This window comes from Microtus pennsylvanicus, chromosome 5 (assembly GCF_037038515.1).
Source record: "Microtus pennsylvanicus isolate mMicPen1 chromosome 5, mMicPen1.hap1, whole genome shotgun sequence".
Classification (NCBI taxonomy): domain Eukaryota; kingdom Metazoa; phylum Chordata; class Mammalia; order Rodentia; family Cricetidae; genus Microtus; species Microtus pennsylvanicus.
In genome coordinates, this window is record NC_134583.1 from 45,766,751 (window position 1) to 45,785,796 (window position 19,046).

The 19,046-nt window shown below is 39.5% G+C and overlaps 1 protein-coding gene and 1 pseudogene across 1 annotated transcript; both read left to right on the top strand.

Annotated features, from left to right (window-relative positions):
- The first annotated feature begins 6,809 nt into the window (after window positions 1-6,809).
- LOC142850843 (olfactory receptor 52P1) lies at window positions 6,810-7,799 on the top strand. Its single transcript, XM_075974744.1, has one exon. The coding sequence runs from the start codon at window positions 6,810-6,812 to the stop codon at window positions 7,797-7,799; it is 990 nt and encodes a 329-aa protein (XP_075830859.1).
- An 8,445-nt stretch (window positions 7,800-16,244) lies between these two features.
- On the top strand, window positions 16,245-17,186 carry LOC142851292 (olfactory receptor 56B1-like; annotated as a pseudogene).
- The last annotated feature ends 1,860 nt before the right edge of the window (window positions 17,187-19,046 follow it).

Consider the following 19,046-nt stretch of genomic DNA (forward strand, 5'->3'; position numbering starts at 1 on the left):
AGAAAGCAACACAACTTTCTTATCTTACTGTTCTAGTGGTGAGAAGTGAAGAGTGGGCCCCTACTGTAGAAGGACTGTGATTTACCATGTGAGGTATTAAGTTTTAGATACTTCATTATCCAATAGTATCATACTAAAACTATGAAGCCAAAGTTTTTCATCTTTATTTAGTTTCGGCCTAAGTGCTAAATAAGAGATTTTTGCTTACATGAATAATTCTTAGTGGGCATAGGGCAGTTTCTCATGCAGAATTTTATACAACTGCTTCTGCCTAGTAAATGTCAGGGTGGGAACATTCTTTCCATTTGAATGATATGTGATAGCATATCATTCTCTGCATAGATTTTTTTCTTAATCTTTTATTATTGAAGCTACTAATTTTGTCTTTCTTTAATATATATAGAAAAATAGGTTGATTCAACCATGCAAACTTTGCCACTCCATGAGGTGGAATCCACACCCACCACTTGCTTAGATAACCAAGAACCTGAGACTAGATAGCCCAGAGATCTAGGACAAAACCAAATCCTACTTGTCTTGAAAAAGGAAGTGACACATGATTCCTAATGATATTTTTCTATTCTCATAGATAAATGCCTTATTCAACCATCTTTAGAGAAGCTTCCAACTGCAGCAGATGGGAACAAAACCAAAGATCTACAGCCAGACAGCTAGTTTTTTAGACATGTGTCTCTTTTCCCAAGGAAAGTCCAAACTTCCTTTCAAGTTCTTTTTCTGACCATTCAGGACTAACTGTCCAGCCCCTAATCTAAAGTCATCATCTGATTAGGATGTTCTAGTATATCTATGGAGCCCCATTTGCAAAGGACCAATGTTGGTATTTTAAGAACTAAAAATTGCTTGTGTGTGAATGTTACCTCCCTCCATTTCACTCTCACAAGAGGCTATCTCTACTACTTTTGTATGAAATCACATTAGAAAAACAACTCAAACAATTCAGTCCAGCCTTGTCAAATTGATCTGCCACAGAGATGCTATTTCCGTAAAAGAGCCCCAGAACTTTGTAGACCTTGAGACCTTAGCACAAGTGAATCCATGATGGAAGTACCATTCAGGCCATAAAACTCAGCATGAAGACAGTGCCACCTGCCAAACTAAAAGAAAGGCCTAATCCATCAAAGTCCATAGATCTGGAAAAGTCTCTAAACATACTAACCCTGCCTTTTGATTTCTGTAGTTCTGCTTCTGGTTAGCTGTTTTTGTTAACTGAAGTATGTCAATCCCTGGCATGATTTTTGTGCTTAAAAGCTCATCCTGAGAAAGGCTCAATGTGACACTGGGATCTTAAGTATCGCCCTTTGTTTTTATTATTATTTAAACCCATATCCAAACAGTCTTCCCTGGTGACTATCCTGCAACAATTTCCTCCTTGGAATATGCTATGCAGGACGTTCCCCAGAGCTTGCTGAGTTGACTTGCTCATGGAAATTGAGAAAAAGAGTTTCAAAGTCCACCTCTGAACACAGCTTACAATATTAGCACTTGAAAAGTTGTGGCTAAATAATCAAGAGTTCAATACTTACCTACTTGGCTATATAGAGAATTCTGAATCAACATGGTGAGATCTTACCTCAACCAACCACCTAAACTGTATGCTCTTTCTTACTTCTTTTGTTTTTATTATTGCATTATTTAATTGTTTAATTAGTAGCAATGAGATGGATTAAAGCACTTAGCTGTAGTTAGATTTGAAATTTGGGGGCAGGATGATGTCCTAAGAAATGAAAGTTTCTCATGCCTATTCTGTTCTAGAATTTTAAGATATCTCACTAAAACCGATTGTTACTCTGCTCTCTTAAACACATCCAGAGTGAAATTAACTGGCAGCTGTGGAGGAACACCCAGTCAATTGTTGTTGTCTTAAATGTTCATTGAGATAGAGTAGAAGTTAGTTACATGCCTAGCATTCCAAGTATCAAAATTAATCAGACCCTTCTTAGAAAGGGAAATTTGGAGGTCTTGCTTCTCATCTACACTGTAAAGTTTTACAGAATCAGTAACTGCCAAGGTATAGTTTAGCAATTTATTTTTTAACAAAAGGTACAGGTAGGATGGGGATGCAGTAGAATTTGTATGTGGCTGGCTTAGAATCTCTCAGTAACTGATCCCCATGTTCAGGTGACCAGAACTCAGACCTAATTATAGCTGTGGCAAAAGCTCAAGATGGCCGAGTCATTTTTGGAAGGGTAAATAACAAGAGGAGCATTTGGACAGATGAAGAGGAGGCCATCTACAGTACTTCGCAGAAAGATCTGTAATTCTACAGTCTAGGGAGCCATGATACAATGTCCTAGGATTTGCAGGAGCTGTTTCTCTGGGATTAGGATGCTAAGATTCTCATTTGTGTTCTGAACGGGGTTTGGGATGTATAGTGGAGTAAAGTATATTTACAGTAAAGTTCTTTCAAATGTTTGTTTATATGGGGGGTGCTGGTGGCAGAAATAATTGAGTCCTGTGGAAAACTGGATTAGAGGTTTAAAGCAAAAGATCTCTTGGGCAAAACATTTTACTGAGACCAGCAGTGATGCATAGGTTCCCAGAAGAACATATGTGGAGATACAGGTTTAGTGGTGTTTAATGTATTAGCCTTCTCTACCTTTCTCAATTCCTAAGATAATTCCATGTGGTGAGAACACCATTAACAAGTCACACCATCTAGGTGTTTCAAATGAGTATAATTTCTTCCTGAGTTCTATCACCATCTTGCTGTAGCTTTCACAGGTCATATAAAGAAGAAAACAAATGGAGAGGCATCTCACAAGGCAAGCCATGAAGCAATGCTGAGCAGCAGAGGTCAGCCTGGGGACATTATAAATAGAAAACAGAAAGCACAGAGAATGAGACAGGAATAACCACAGAGCAAACAGATAGGTAAACATGTTCTAGACTCCTGAGGGAGTGGAACTGCATTAGAAATGGAAAGAGATTAGGATCACGTGATCACTGGTAGCTTCAGTGACTCTAAAACTTCAGATGCCCTTGGTTAATAGGCATTGAAATATGAAAAACTTTAAAAGCAAAACAAAACAAAGAGATGTAAAATTGCTTAAGGAATAGACTACAGCATTGTCTTCCCTGCAATACATTCTGACCTGGTCAACCAGGATTGAAAACATGATGCTTAATTTCCAAGGGAACACAGTAGCTCCCTAGATGCCAGTAAGTTTTAAACAGAGTAACCCACCAACTCCCTCCCTCCCCGGGTCCCTGAGGTCCATTTCTTCAGTATAACAGCCTCTGAGCTCTTCATTCAGGTGGCTGAGAACAAGACAGGCTCTTTGACTTCGTGAGCCTCTTCCAGGATGCAGCAGCACCTCTCATTCACACTCTTCCACAGGCACGTGAGTTTGGGTGGAAAGGTGCTCTAGGGGGATTAGCTATCCTTTGAGGGAAGTCTATACATGCAACTGGTTATGAGAATTTTGCTTCAAAGCAGAGGAAATGAGGAATTTCCTGAAAAATCATCTGGGTATAATCTGATTTGAAGTTTTAATTAGCAGCTTCCTTTAGCAGTTCCAGTTTGCTGGTAGGCTGAGTCCTTGAAACTAACACAATGGGGCTCAGGACAATAAAGAAAGAAGGAAGTTGCATGCTAACCAGATCTGTAAATGGGAAGCACTGTGAAGACAGATTAAGAAATTTATTCATTGTGATATTTTGGAAATTACTAAATAGAAAACAAATTAATTCTTAAGGGAAATTTGTTTGAGGTAGATGTTGCAGAGATCAACAACAAGAAATTGGGTAGAGGAAATCAGCCTAACTTTGGTGATTCATGATCTTGAGTCTCCCTCCCCCCAAACACACACACACATACATACATACTTCAATTCTCATAATTGACAGAGGCAGCTCAAGTGTAGCATAGTTTTGTTAGAAGTTCTATCGCTCTGGAGGCATTGTGTATAACTGCACAGTGAGACTTGGAATAGTGACTGGTAAACGGAGAAGTTCTACTGGGAAAGGGAGAACAATGGCAAAGATTCAGCAGTTCCACTAAGTGTTTTGTGCCGGTGAAGTGTGAAACTGCAGATGTGGGGGTAGAATGATGATCGTGGAACTGGACAGAGGATGAGAATGTGTGGCCCTGTGAGGGGCTAGCAAGAATAGAGTTTGGAGTTCTTTAAAAATGAAAAGATTTCAGGGCCTCTAAGCAATGCTCAGTTATGTTAAGTTAGGATGTTTAGTTAAACGATGTGTGATAATCTTTACTTTCTGCAGCATTAACAGGAAATCAAGTCCTAAAACATAGAGCCAGAGACCTACTGAGCTAAGAATAACCAGGCTACGCATACTGGATGTGGGTGAGTGCCTCTGAGAGAAGGCTGAAAATTAAGAATGTGTGATGTGTGGTGTAGACTCAGTTGGCAGAAATATAGTGAGCAGGACCTCTGGACTTCTGCAGTCTGACTCTAGGTCCATGATTTGTGCCAAGTAGAGACCTACATTAGCTCAGGAAGCAAGTCTGGTTCCCATATACTATAGCTGAGTGCCTCCAATTTGTCCAAAGTCAGGAAACTGATTTCCAAAATCCTAATCCGACATTAAAGGACATACAGGAAAATCTGTAAAAGGTATTTGTTCACGAATGTTTGCCTGATATTAGGACAAATTATACTGAGTATAGTAAACAGCATTTAATAAACAACTTATATGGTAAGTAGTTTTATTTTAATTACTATTTCTAGCTTATCCTTCAGGAAACTATAGGGATCCAAAGAGAAATACAAATGCCACTAGTGAGAGGTGAACATGAAGGTTTATTCCCAGTGGACTCTAACACTACGTACTGCATGAGATATGCTATAATCTCGCTTGACAATAACCAAGTAGATGTCTAGAAAATGCAAATCACATCAATAAAAGCCATATATTTGATCATGTCCCCAAACATCTTCTTGATGTGCATCTCCTTAGAGAACACAAACACCTGGCTCATAGGAACTGGACACAAAGATCTTTGTTTGCCTTGTCTGCAAGGCAAGATCTCATACACCAGTGTATGTGGGGTTTTTTTTTGTTTGTTTGTTTTTTTTTTAGAAACTCTCTGATCTAAGCCACAATGACCTCTCTCTCCTCGAGTCATGTGCTTTACTGACATTGATTAGTGATTAGATTAACTTTATCACCACACACCAATCTCCGTTTCTTTCGGTCATCCCCATGTCTTTGAGAAGAACAAATAAAAACTATCAGCAGTTGATCTTGTTTACCAACATACTTGGACTTCTGGGCCCAGTTTAGTTTTTCTTTTATCTCTTTTTATTGTATCAAATAAACACCTGTGTGGTAGGCAAGCAGCTTCTGAGCACATTTTCCCGTGACTCTGACCAAGTAGCTAGTTGGTCCATTAAAAATCAGGAATGTTTACACATCTCTTTCAACGTGTATTCAGAGTGAGAGAGTTGTGGCAAAGAAGCGGTTCCCTCCCCATGAGTTGTCTTCAACCACCTATACATCCTGGTCCTTTTGTACTGAATTTTATGTCATCTCCAGCATCTAGAATAGGCCAGTTATATATTGTCTTGCACATTGTGGTTGAATAAGTACACTTAGACTGCTACACAGTGAGCCTCTTGTTCCTATTTTGAAAACCCAGGCAAAATGGTTGTCCCAGAGATGAGTTGTTACTGTCTAGGTACAAATTGAGGTAATATTAGAAAACCTCTCCTCACCGCTATGGAAGAATGAGTAGTGTTTGATGTCGTTTTGTATTTCAGATGATCATGTACTACAGGTAGAGTGACAATAGAGGGCTGATGTGGGGGATGAAGGTGAAATTTTCCTTTCAGAAATACTTTGAAAGAGAGTTAATCTAACTATGTAAAAAGGAGGTAAAACATCTTATGGTGTTTCTGATGAGAATGGAGCAGCTAAGTGTTTAAGTTTCTGTGAACATTTATAGTAACTGTGAGTTAAAGATAGTCAGTCAGCAAGAAAATCAGTCAAAAGACCCAGAGTCTTTGACTATTTAGCCTAAGCTAAGATAGGGACAGTTACGTGGCCCTTTGTCTTATTATTCTGTTCATTTATATTTCATTGGAAATTACTAAAATTAAATAGGCAATGTAAATGTGATTGAGTATACACAAAATACAAATATCAGTATGTGTGTGCCAACAAAAATAAATATGTACTTGTACAAAAAAATGTTCATGGATTAATGGAGGGTGGAAGCTACTGTAGGTGCAACTTGAAAACTAATTACTAAGACCAGATCTCCAATCAGAAATTGTTTTAGCTTAGAAATAAAAAACTGATGTCATGGAGAGTGGAAACTACTGTAGGTGCAACTTGCAAACTATTTACTAAGACCAGATCTCCAATCAAAAAGTGTTTTAACTTAGTTATGAAAAATGATGTCCAACTTGACTAGTGAACTGTGTTTTTAGGACCAGTGGCTCCAAACTAATGTTTTCCTATATTGTGTGAGTATTTAGCTACATTCCCAGACTACGGGTTGTATTCCTTTCTTTGAAGACAAGAACCATTAACTAGACTGCAATCACAGTTCATTTAAGTAATGACTTGAACACTTTCTAATATTTACTTATTTTGTTACACACTCATCTGTTATGCACTATGCAAAATATTTGCAAATATTATTACATAGAATTCTCCTAACTCTAGGAAATAAATATGATTATGGTTATGACTATCATTTTAAGAATAGTAGTTTTCCAAACATTCTATAGCTAGTGAAAGCTATTGTGATATCATTCATATGTCCATCCTATATTGTCTTTCCAGGAAATATGATATGATATGGGGATTTCTAATCAGAGATGATGTCCAGCACCATAGGCCAGACCATGGAGTCTCCTAATCATACAGACCTGGATCCTTCTATCTTCTTTCTCCTGGGCATCCCAGGTTTAGAGAAATTCCATATGTGGCTCTCACTTCCAGTGTGCTGCCTGGGCACAGCCACAATTGTGGGCAATATAACCATCTTGGTTGTTGTTGCCACAGAGCCCGCCTTGCACAAACCTGTGTACCTTTTCCTGTGCATGCTCTCTACCATTGATTTGGCTGCCTCCTTCTCCACAGTACCCAAGCTACTGGCTATTCTCTGGTGTGGAGCTGGACATATCTCTGCCTCTGCCTGCCTGGCACAGATGTTTTTCATTCACGCCTTTTGCATGATGGAGTCCACAGTGCTGTTGGCCATGGCCTTTGATCGCTATGTGGCCATCTGCCACCCACTCCGCTATTCTACCATCCTCACTGATGCCATCATTGCTCGCATTGGGGTGGTGGCTATGATGAGAGGTTCCCTGCTCATGCTTCCATGTCCCTTCCTCATTGGTCGTCTGAGCTTCTGTCAAAGCCATGTGATCCCACACACATACTGTGAGCATATGGCTGTGGTGAAGCTGGCCTGTGGAGATACCAGGCCCAACCGTGTGTATGGGCTGACAGCTGCCCTGTTGGTCATTGGAGTTGATTTATTCTGCATTGGCCTCTCCTATACCCTCATCGCACAAGCTGTTCTTCGCCTCTCATCCCAAGAAGCCAGGTCCAAGGCTCTAGGCACCTGTGGCTCCCATGTCTGTGTCATACTCATCTCTTACACACCTGCCCTCTTCTCTTTTTTTACTCATCGCTTTGGCCACCATGTCCCACTCCACATTCATATTCTTTTGGCTAATGTCTATCTGCTTTTCCCACCAGCTCTTAACCCTGTGGTATATGGAGTGAAGACTAAGGAGATCCGTGAAAGGGTTGCCAAGGTGTTTCAGTGGGGACCAGGAACTCAGCTCAAATCATCTAAGTAATTATGAAGTATAGAAAATTAAAAACATCTTTTCAAGATTAAGAAAGTCTCAGTATTTGAAACTGGAAAAATATTATAATGTTGGGATAAGTTCTTCTGAATATTTCTGTTCATTTATAATATCCATAAATCGCAGAAGAGGGAAAGGTTTCTGTGTTTCTTCTCTTTGATTCAGAAAAGTGTAATATAAGAACATTCTTCCATCTAGATAGCAAATAGATACAGAAAAGCTTCCTCTGCCCTGGGCAGGGTCCACCTAGTTCATAAGAGCTTCTGTATAGCCATGGGGTTCAGACACTTCCTGGGCCTCTCTTAGCACCCCAAGCATGAAGTTCAAATTCACAGCATCTGGAAGGATCAGGAGACAGGACAACAAAGCTACAGCTAAAGAACAACAAGGACATTATTAAGTTTTTTCACAAATCCTTCCTTTCCCCATTAGACCCTCTCAAGAGGGAAAGAGAGAGGCAAATGGCCAATAAAAACAACGTGAGTGAGCAGCTGTACGAGGCTTCAACTGAGAATATTGCTTTTTTTTTTTTTTTTTGCTTTTGCTCATCATCTCGTTGTCTTATGTAGATGGGACATAAGACTCCTGGCCATTTACACATTCTCACATCCTCAGAAAGCATCAGTCTTAAGATAGAAAAACTAAGATCTCTCCTTTGAAAATTCCCATGCTTAAGAAAATAAATATTGTTAGTTTGGTACTTCAGACAGGCAGAGAAAACGGTTCGCATATATTTTAATTTAATAAAATAGCCAGTGCATTGTTTTGCAAAATGATATCACCAGTTTTTACTTTGCATTTCATACCTTAATTGAGATAACTTTAACTTATTTTAAAGAATTGTACCCAGTTCCAACTAGGCATGGTAGCACAGGCCTACAATCCCACCATTTTGGAAATGGAGGCAGTAAAATCATAAGTTCAAGACTAGTTTGCGTTCTATAGCAAGCCTCTCTCTCAGTTCTTACTCCCACCTTGAGAAGAGAAAAAGAAAAAAAAAGTACATACAAATCAAAATATGGCACTTCTTCCCCGAGTTAGGTTTTCATTCTCTAAATTGACACCTTGCTCGCACCAAAGTCCCCAACCATTTCTGTAACTGCAGGACTTACTTCCTGTACTCTATCTCAGGCCTGGGATTTCCGGTACTCTGTCTCAGATCCGGGACTTCCTGCACTCTATCTCAGGTCTGGGATTTCCTGCACTCTGCCTCAGGTCCGGGATTTCCTGCACTCTGCCTCAGGTCTGGGACTTCCTGCACTCTGCCTTATCCGGGACTTCCTGTACTCTGTCTCAGTTCTGGGACTTCCTGTACTCTGCCTGAGATCTGGGACTTCCCGTACTCTGTCTCAGGGTTTTTTTTTTTTTTTTATTGAGAAAAGGAAAAAAAAAATATCCGCCTCTTCCCAGCCTTCCATTTCCCTCCCCCTCCTCCCACCCTTCTCCCCCTCCCCCCACTCCTTTCCCCCTCCCTCTCCAGTCCAAAGAGCAGTCAGGGTTCCTTGCCTGTGGAAAGTCCAAGGTCCGCCCCCCTCCGTCCATGTCTAGGAAGGTGAACATCCAAACCGGCTAGGCTCCCACAAAGCCAGAACATGAAGTAGGGTCAAAACCCCCTGCCATTGTCCTTGGCTTCTCATCAGTCCTCATTGTTCGCCATGTTCAGAGAGTCTGGTTTTATCCCATGCTTTTTCAGTCACAGTCCAGCTGGCCTTGGTGAGCTCCCAATAGATCAGCCCCACTGTCTCAGTGGGTGAGTGCACCCCTCGTGGTCCCGACTTCCTTGCTCATCTTCTCCCTCCTTCCGCTCCTCATTGGGACCTTGGGAGCTCAGTCCAGTGCTCCAGTGTGGGTCTCTGTCTCTATCTCCATCCATCACCAGATGAAGGTTCATAGCCAAGAGGATAACTATATGTTTTTCCTTGGGTTCACCTTCTTATTTAGCTTCTTTAGGTTCACCAATTGTAGTCTTTGTGACCCTTATTTATGGCTAGAAACCAATTATGTGAGTACATTCCATGTTCATCTTTTTGGGTCTGGGATACCTCACTCAGACACTTAAGGTCATGCTCAACCTCCTTAGCAATCAGGGAAATGCAAATCTGTCTCAGGTTTTTGAGCTAGGGGTTTGCAACGCTTCCAAATAAACACTTGCCAAGTGCACAGATCGGTGTTTCTACTTGCTCACAACTTCTCATTTTAATGGGTCTCTCAGCACTCTGTGTCTGTGGTTTTGTTCATTGTACGTTTTTTTTGTTTTTTTTTGTTTTTTTTTTTTTTTTGGTTTTTCAAGAGAAGGTTTCTCTGTAGCTTTGGTGCCTGTCCCCGAACTAGCTCTTGTAGACCAGGCTGGCCTCGAACTCCCAGAGATCCGCCTGCCTCTGCCTCCCGAGTGCTGGGATTAAAGGCGTGCGCCACCACCGCCCGGCTCATTGTACGTTTTATAATGAAATATTTTTTTTAAAATTATACTCAGCTGCCTTCTACAATACCTTTCTCCATGCTTAAAATGTACACTAATTTCTGTACCATAGAATTAAATAAAATGACTCAAATAAACTACTTTAAATTCCAATCTGTAAATAAACTTTTGACATCTATAACCTTTCTTTCTTTCTTTCTTTCTTTCTTTCTTTCTTTCTTTCTTTCTTTCTTTCTTTCTTTCTTGATGTGTTCACTTTTTGTTACTTCCTTTAATGTTCAAGAAAGCATAAAATATGCTGGCAAAGGCTCATTCCATCATCCAATTCTATTGCTTTGGTCCACAATTTGTTTGAGTTTACTGATACTTTTTCTTCGTAGTTCATTTCCCTCTATATCCCTTTGCCTCTCTATGTGTACATGTGTACCGTGTGTGTGTGTGTGTGTTTGTGTGTGTATGCATGTGTGTGTATTGACAGAGATCAAACTTAGTCTTACACTCTTTACCAAATAATTGTTTAGCTACTGAATTATATTCTTAACCTATAATTATTGTTTTTTGAAAAAGATTCTTCTTAGCACATATGAATTTTATGCAATAAGTGTCATTGTAAAAATTTCAGACAGCTATATAATGAAATTTGATCATACTGACCTTACCCCATCACCTTTGCATTCTTCCACTCCTGCTTCCTTCTTCCTCTAGACTATCCCATCTTCTACTTTTAGTCCTAAAAAGAAATTTCTTTTTGGTGGCCCGATTAGTGCAACTAGGATTGCTCACAGAACTGTGAGTGAGGGGTTATTTGTCAGAGTATGGGCAATGTACTAGCAGTTATACCACTTAAGCAATGCCTTTACATTTCCCCCAGTGATTAAATGCTCATAGATGCGGAGAGCAATGGTATGGCCACTTGAACCCCTCACTCCAAACAACAAGGTCTTGAGAGCTTCTTCCTATTCTATGATGGAAGGTTGAAAGGCTCAATCTTGTGTAGTTCATCATAGTCAATAGGAGCTCCAGATACAAGACAAGTCCTGAATAAAAGACAGTGTTCTACATTTCACCTTTTCTTCATCTTACATTCTTTCTGACACTTTTTCTGAGATGTTATCTAAACCATGGAAGGAATCAGATAGATGCTATGTTCACGGTTGAGCATTCAAAGTCAATTATTCTCAACATCTTGACTAATTATGAACCTCTCTCATAACCACTGTCCACTGCAAAAGGTAGTCTTTCTGGTCAAAGCAAACGTAAATGCTTTGAACATAAACATAAATATTCAGAAGGCAACTTGATGGGCATATGATATGGGATTCACCTCTGTATACTGTGGTTACCATTAATGAATAAAGAAACAGCTTTGGACCTATAGCAGGGCAGAACAGAGGTAGGTGAGGAAAACTAAACTATTAATCTGTGTATCACCAGCAAAGTTTCAGCACATCTGACTCTGGCAGTGGCTCAATTGCCTCTCCCTGACTCTGCCTTCCTCTTCCCATGCTATAGACCAAGACAATTATTTATTCATTAACCAATAAAAGCAACACACAGACAGAAGGACCTCCCACATAATTTCCCCTTTAATGTTTAAATAAAAAGGAAGGCTTTAATATAGTAAAATTACATATAACAAAACAGGTATTAAACAAGAATGCAGTTACAATATTTATATCTACTTTATCTTTTATCATAATTGACAAAAACTATATCTATTTTCTATCTATTCTTCAACTCCATCAAAGACTCCAGAAAGATATAATATTACCTAAGTAAACACTAAGTTCATTGTAAGCAACTTTCAAACTCTAGAATTGACAGAGACATCTTGTTACCTGAACAGTGACCCAAAGTTCTTCTGTACTTTGGGGCATCCATCTTTAGTCTATAGGTCCATGGTATCCTGCAGACTTTTCCATAAAGTAGGAAATTTCAAATACAGTTCTGCCTATATTGGCAGTTTGTCAGTCATTTTCCTCTGTGTTCTGCAGAATGCCTGGCAGGCTCTTTCATGAAGCAGGAACCCTGAAGGATCATTTCACCTTTAGGCAGGTTCAGCAATCATTTTCCTGTGGGCCCTTCATGTACAGTTAAGCAATTCAGGCAAGAGGAGTTCCTTGCCCAAATGGCAACCAAACTCCATAAAGAGCCTCTTCATTGCCCATCATCCTCTTAAAATAGATTGGTGCTGCCAGGAGCAGATGTGTCTCACTGTCATGAAAAGTCTTAAATTATTAAAACATTTTAAATGCCATATTCTGAGCATCTCCATAAGATCTGAAGAATATCTATCTAATTGAAATATATCTCTATACATCTAGAAAATCTAACTAACATGACTACAAGCTTGACAATTATAGATGAGTATCTATTAACTTATATTTTTTTATGTATTACATTTTTAAATCAGCTACACAAACACAATACTTTAATCAAGAACAGAAATATATATATATATATACACACACACACATATATACAAACACAGTATAACAAACTTGACCTTAAATTTGTATCAATAAACCAACATCTATACTAATGCAAATTATTCATATCTATATCATATCCCCCTTTAAATATAAAGAAGTGTTTACAAGCAATATTGGGAATATGGGCATAGTTTTGTGATACTGCTTCTTGCTGTTTGGGGGCACTGTTAATCAGGTCTTTCATGGTGCATCCTGTGTGCTAGGTTCATCTTATTCAGCAGTCAGGCAAAGTAATTTCTTGAGGATGTTCAAGGTGACCTTTCAGGGCATTGTGTTCTATCAAACCATATTGGCCTAGAAGTAATTCACAGGTTTTCATCTTCCGTGGAAACAAAAGAAGAGCCTCATTTCCAAAGCAACATATCCTTAGACCCAAATTCTGAAGTCAAGATATATACATGCTTTATAATATACATGCTAGTTTTGCTTAGCAGCTCATACAATGAAATGTTTCTCTGTACTTAGCTCCTTCAGAGTCAAAAATTTCAAAGATAACAAAATAATATACATAATCCAGACTCTCTGTGAATTTTCCATTTTTGAGTGGCTTATTTTTCTTTACTCCTTTTAAATTTGACTTATCTGTACTCTGTCTGCTTAAAGACTTTTAAAAAAAAATGATTTACTTCTTTTCCAACTCTGTATACTCTTTCTCTTCTCTCTCCCAAGTCTACATACATTTATCCAACACTGTGAACCATTTAGAGGTCTTTTATGTCTGAATCTACCTTATTGTGAATCTGTAATTCTTTACTGTCTAGGAGCACTTCCTAAAATGCTAAGCACTTCTTAAAAACTTAAACTGCATCATTGATAAGGAAAATATAGCAGTTTTTGCTTGCTCCACCCAGTTCAGCATGACAGAGCTGCTTGCCACCTCTGAGAACCATGCACACAACCCTACTTCGAGGCACACAGCCGGTCCATGCCACCATTAAGCAAGCTGCAGCAGTCTGCTCACAAACCCCAGTCAAATGCTCTATAGCCAGTCCTCCTGCCTGAAAGAGTCAGAGTTTTCACTGGCAGTATGGCCCAGAAAGCCGGCATTTCAAAACAGCGTGGCTTTTTTCCCCTGCTACACCTGAATCAGGAAAACTTCTCTTAAAGGAGCTGTAGCACTCTATCAGCAAACAACAAGAAGCTGTGTTAAACTCTGTGTTTTTGTGTCTAGAATTAAGCTCTCTCAGATTTTTTCAGTGAATTTAGTCCACCACGTTGGTGTGCCAATTGTAGTAAGGAGGGGCTGCTTGTTCATCCTGGCCACCCAGAACCAAAATAACCACACAGAAACTATATTGATGGGCATGGTCGATTGATAAATAACCAGACCAGCTCAATTCAAAAGATTTTAATAATTGAGGGAAAACTTACACGACCAAAGATCCCGCCAAAGCCAGGAGCGCAGGAAACCAAAGAGGAAGCGGGGAGCACACCTGCAAGATTTATCTGTATTTCTTGGCCTTAGGGGGACACACCCCCAAAACAGAATGTGATTGACTGAGCTTCCCCATCACTATATTGATTAAAACACTGCTTGGTGCCTTAGCTCTAGCTTCTTCTTGGCTAACTCTTACACATTAATTTAACCCGTTTCTATTAATCTGTGTATCACCACATGGCAGTGGCTTACTGGCAAAGTTTCAGCATGTCTGAATCTGGCAGTGGCTCCATTGCTTCTCCCTGACTCCGATTGTTAACTGTAATACTTTCTTTGGCAATGGCAAGAATCAAGCCCTGGACTGGATGTGCTGGCACAGCTTTCTACCATGGTCTCACCCCAACCCACGTAACTCTGACCTTTAAGTTTATTTCTCTTGCCATAAATCTCTTGAATTATTGTAATAACACCAAGCCCTGTACTAAGAGATTGTTTATAATCAATATTCTGCTGTAATACTGACATGTGCATCATGATGATGGCTTTAAAATATCATTTAGAGATCCCCATTGTAGAGTTTATCTTTCTGAGATGGATCTATCTGTTTGGCTTTTTGTAGCTCTAGTTTGAGATGATTGCATTCTGTCCTTGTCAGTTCCAGGTCTTGTTCCCATACTGCTCACACTTTCTACCTTGTGGTTTGAGGAGGATTTAAATTCCTCATCATTCGCTGAATTTCCACCTTTGTTCTTAGCTGGAGAAGTTCTACATCTTTAGGTTGTAGCTGTGCATTCAGTCATTTCAAAGACTCAGTGTTGTTTTTATTTATTTTATCCAAACTGTTCTTCAAAGTATCTCTATCAGTGCAAACCTCTTGATAGGTTTGGTGGGTCTTATTAATTGCTTCTTGCACCACAGAATTTGCTTCTTTATCGGAGCTCTACAAGCTCCCCCTACCCAAGCACTTATTCTTTTTTTAAGAACTAATTTTCTTTCCCTACATCTTAAAACTACTTCTCAGTGTCTTCAAACGCAGTGGCAAGGCAAAAGATGAAGCAGTAGCCTCATCTCCTGAACGCATTGCAAGCAGAGTCATCACGCATCTTCTGTAGGCTTTTTCACGATTCAGAATACAGATACCATCTTGAACTAGTGCATCCATGAGAACCTGACCATAGAACAGAGGTCTGCACAGATAGAGCTTGTTATGCAATAACATGCAGCATTTGCACTGGGAGCTGAAGACATAAATGTCTCATTTGCATCTAGTAATTCAAGTATAAGCTAAAATATTAAGAAACTAGAAACTCCAACTGCAGTCAGGAATCTCTGCTCCCACCTCTCTCCCCATCCCGCCCATCCTAGGAGGATATGCTAAAGACCGTGGGAAAAGTCAGGAAATCACATTTGATGAATTTCATTGCAATACACAAAAGACATCTTCCTTTGTCACCAAATGAAAGGCTTTTTTTCACCCTGCTGTCTTCCCCTATACCAGGAGATCAAGTTCTAACAACAGTAAAGACATCCAGTAACACAGCTCTTACAGCAGAAAATCTCTGGAAGGTGATTCTTGGGTATCCCAAAGCTGTGCTAAATCTACTGAGTGGGGGGGGGCAGGACTAAAAAGCATTACCTTTACTCATTCTGCCACCATTGCATTGCTTGAATCAATAACCAGAGCTGTATTTACAAGAATTAAATATGAAGTTCATCATGATTTGATTATGAGGACAGTGTATCTCTCAGTGATGATTATTCAAACTGGAAGTAGACTTGCTGATTTTTTTAGTGTGTACTTCTGCACATGCTGTACAATATGTAATTGACTTCACAATATGATCTAGAGGCCCCCAGCTCTGCATTTTAAGAACCAGATTTATGACATATACTCCAATAATAAGTACTAGTAATCTTAAGTGTTCCAATGAGACAGCCCTTCCATAACAATGACATGTTTTTGCCTTTCAAATAAAGACTAGAAATGGGAGTTTTAGATGTAATTTTATAGAGTGTGTGAACTTCCTAAGTACACATTCATTGACTAAAAAGGAACCTTTAATATAGGAGTAAAGCATCATCTAATGATGCTTATGTTCAGAGAACACAGCATTGAAAATCCTATCTTTCCTTTTCCTCACAGGAAAATGTCTCTCAAACATTTCAGTGTTACCACGTTTCAGGTGTCTGAGTTCATTCTGATGGAATTCTCAAGCATTCACAGCTGGCAACACTGCCTCTCCCTACCATTGGCCCTGCTTTATGTCTCAGCAATAGGGACAAATGTTCTCATTTTCATCACCATCTATCAGGACCCTTCCTTGAAGCAGCCCATGTACCTTTTCCTGGGCATCCTTCCTGTGGTAGACATGGGCTTTGCCACCACCATCATGCCAAAGATTCTGGCCATCTCTTGGTTTGATGCCAAGGTCATTGGCCTTCCCGAGTGTTTTGCTCAGATTAATGCCATTCAACTACTTTGTAGGCATGGACTCTGTCATCTTTCTCTGCATGGCTTTTGATAGATACATAGCAATTTGTTATCCTCTCCACTACTCATTAATCACCATCAATTCCTTGATCTTAAAAGCCACCCTGTTTACGGTGCTGAGAAATTGCTTGCTCATCATTCCAGTGCCTGAGCTTGCAGTCCAGAGGAATTATTGTTCCAGAAATGAAATTGATCATTGCCTGTGCCCTCAACTTGGTATCACAAGCCTTGCTTGTGATGACAGGAGGCCAAATCGCATTTTCCAGTTAATCCTGATGTGGCTTGGAATGGGGAGTGACCTGAGTCTCATAATATTGTCATATACTTTGATTCTGCACTCTGTACTCAAGCTCAACTCAGCTGAAGCTGTTTCTCAGGCTCTGAGAACATGTAGCTCCCACCTCACCCACATCCTCTTCTTCCACACTATTGTTGTATTGTAGTGGTTTCAGTGGCTCCCCTGGCAGAGACCATAGCCACCTTAATCCCAGTTTTGCTTAATGTGATGTGCAAAAATTTTCCTCCTTCCCTCAATCTTATTGTGTATGCACTTAGGATGAGAGAACTCAGGCAAGGCTTCCAAAAAATACTTTGTTAAGCTTACAAAAGAAATAAAAATACAAAAGAAATAAAGAAATCTTCTTTATGATGTATGTAGACTTCAACTTCTCCTTAACTATGGTGGCATTCTAGACACATGATGAAGGGGGATGGAAAGTGCCGCCGAGACTCCCTTTGCATGATTTTTTTTTTAATGTAAAGAATCATGAAATTTAACAAATGGAAAAAGAAAAACATCCTTTCACAATTGTTCTAAACATATGGAAGGACTGTCCACTAGGCTAGCCAAATGATACTGGAAACAGAACTAGTGATTTATGTGTATGACCCAACGTAAAACCCAATATAATAACAAGTACATGAATTATTATAGGACGTGCTTGTACTTTGTTAGTTCCATGTTGGGAGCAAAGTCAGCCTGACTAATTAGCACCACCCGTGTCATGTGTGATGAGGACATAGAAAACACTTACGTGAGCATAGTCTGAGCAGACTGATGAGTGGCTGACCCAGAACAAAGAAGCAAATCCACTTATATGTGGTTGTTGTCTACTTGCCTCTCCAGATTTGCTCTCTGTCCTTCTGTGCAGCTCATTATCTGGAGATATACTCCAGTATATATTCATGTACTGTGAATCAAGCTCCCCTATCTTGGGACATTCAGTTGAAATAATGGTGAGTGAGAAAAAAATGAGAATTTGGGTTATTTTAGGTTCCTTGTTCTTCCGCTTCCAGCCACCCTCAACATCATATTTCTGGTAGGATGTGTCTCTTATAACAGGTCTCAAGGGTGCATCTGTTATAGCATGTGGGTCTGTCCAGAGATACCTTTTTCTATTTACCTTTCCATTGAGACAAAGAAAATAATAAAGAATCTGGGTATTAGTTGGTAAGAAGTATGTCTCGCTCCACTGAGCTATGTGGTCTCTTTTCTCCTGTGTGTGTGTCTGTGGACCCATCTGCTTGCATGTGAGAGAGAGGGGAGGAAGGAGAACTGTCTCTTCTTCCTCGATATAGGCCAGTATTTTCTGCTTCTCTGAGTGCATCCATGTTCAGATCTAGGGCCTTTCCTTAAAAATACTGAAATAGCTACAAAGTATTTACATAAGATGAAGAAAACACAATTATAGATGCTGACATACCACAGATATCACAGAATCCTAAAAAAATTATTTTGAAGTGTTTAAAATAATTTACCCTATGTGACATGTCCACAACAAAATTTCAAGTTCTTATTATGATGTAATTTCAGGTTTACAGCAATGTTGCAAGACTAGAACAAGAAATGCTTTGCTGTGCATGGTGGTGCATGCCTGTAATCCTAGCACCAGGGAGGAGAGACAGGTGGATCTCTGTGAATTCAAGGCTAGCTGGATCTACACAACAAGTTATAGTCCAGCCTAGGCTACATGAGGAGATCTTCCCTCAAACAAACAAATCAACAAAACAAAATAAAAATTATATGCACTATTCACAGGGATTTATCAAGCGTGTGTATATATATATATATATATATATATATATATATATATATATATATGCTCAAGTTGAGTTATCTTCTTTCCATATGTACTATTTTTCTGAGCTATCATAAGTGAATAGTGTTTATTCTTAAACACCTCACTGTGCATTTGCAAACATGAAGACAATGATTTATAGAACCATAAAAGCATTAACAAAGTTAAGGTACCAGGGGCCAGCCCCGGCAGTTGAGAGTTTCCTGAGAGAAGGTAAGAAGTCGGCGAGGGAGGAAGTGTGCCAAGCATGGTGGTGGTGAAGAGAATCCTGCAGCCTGCCTGACTGGCAATCAGATTGCTTCTTTGTTTATACAGATTTATAAGTCAAAGACAAATTCACGATTTTTAAAAAGATACAGATTATTATCATTTTTGTCTCC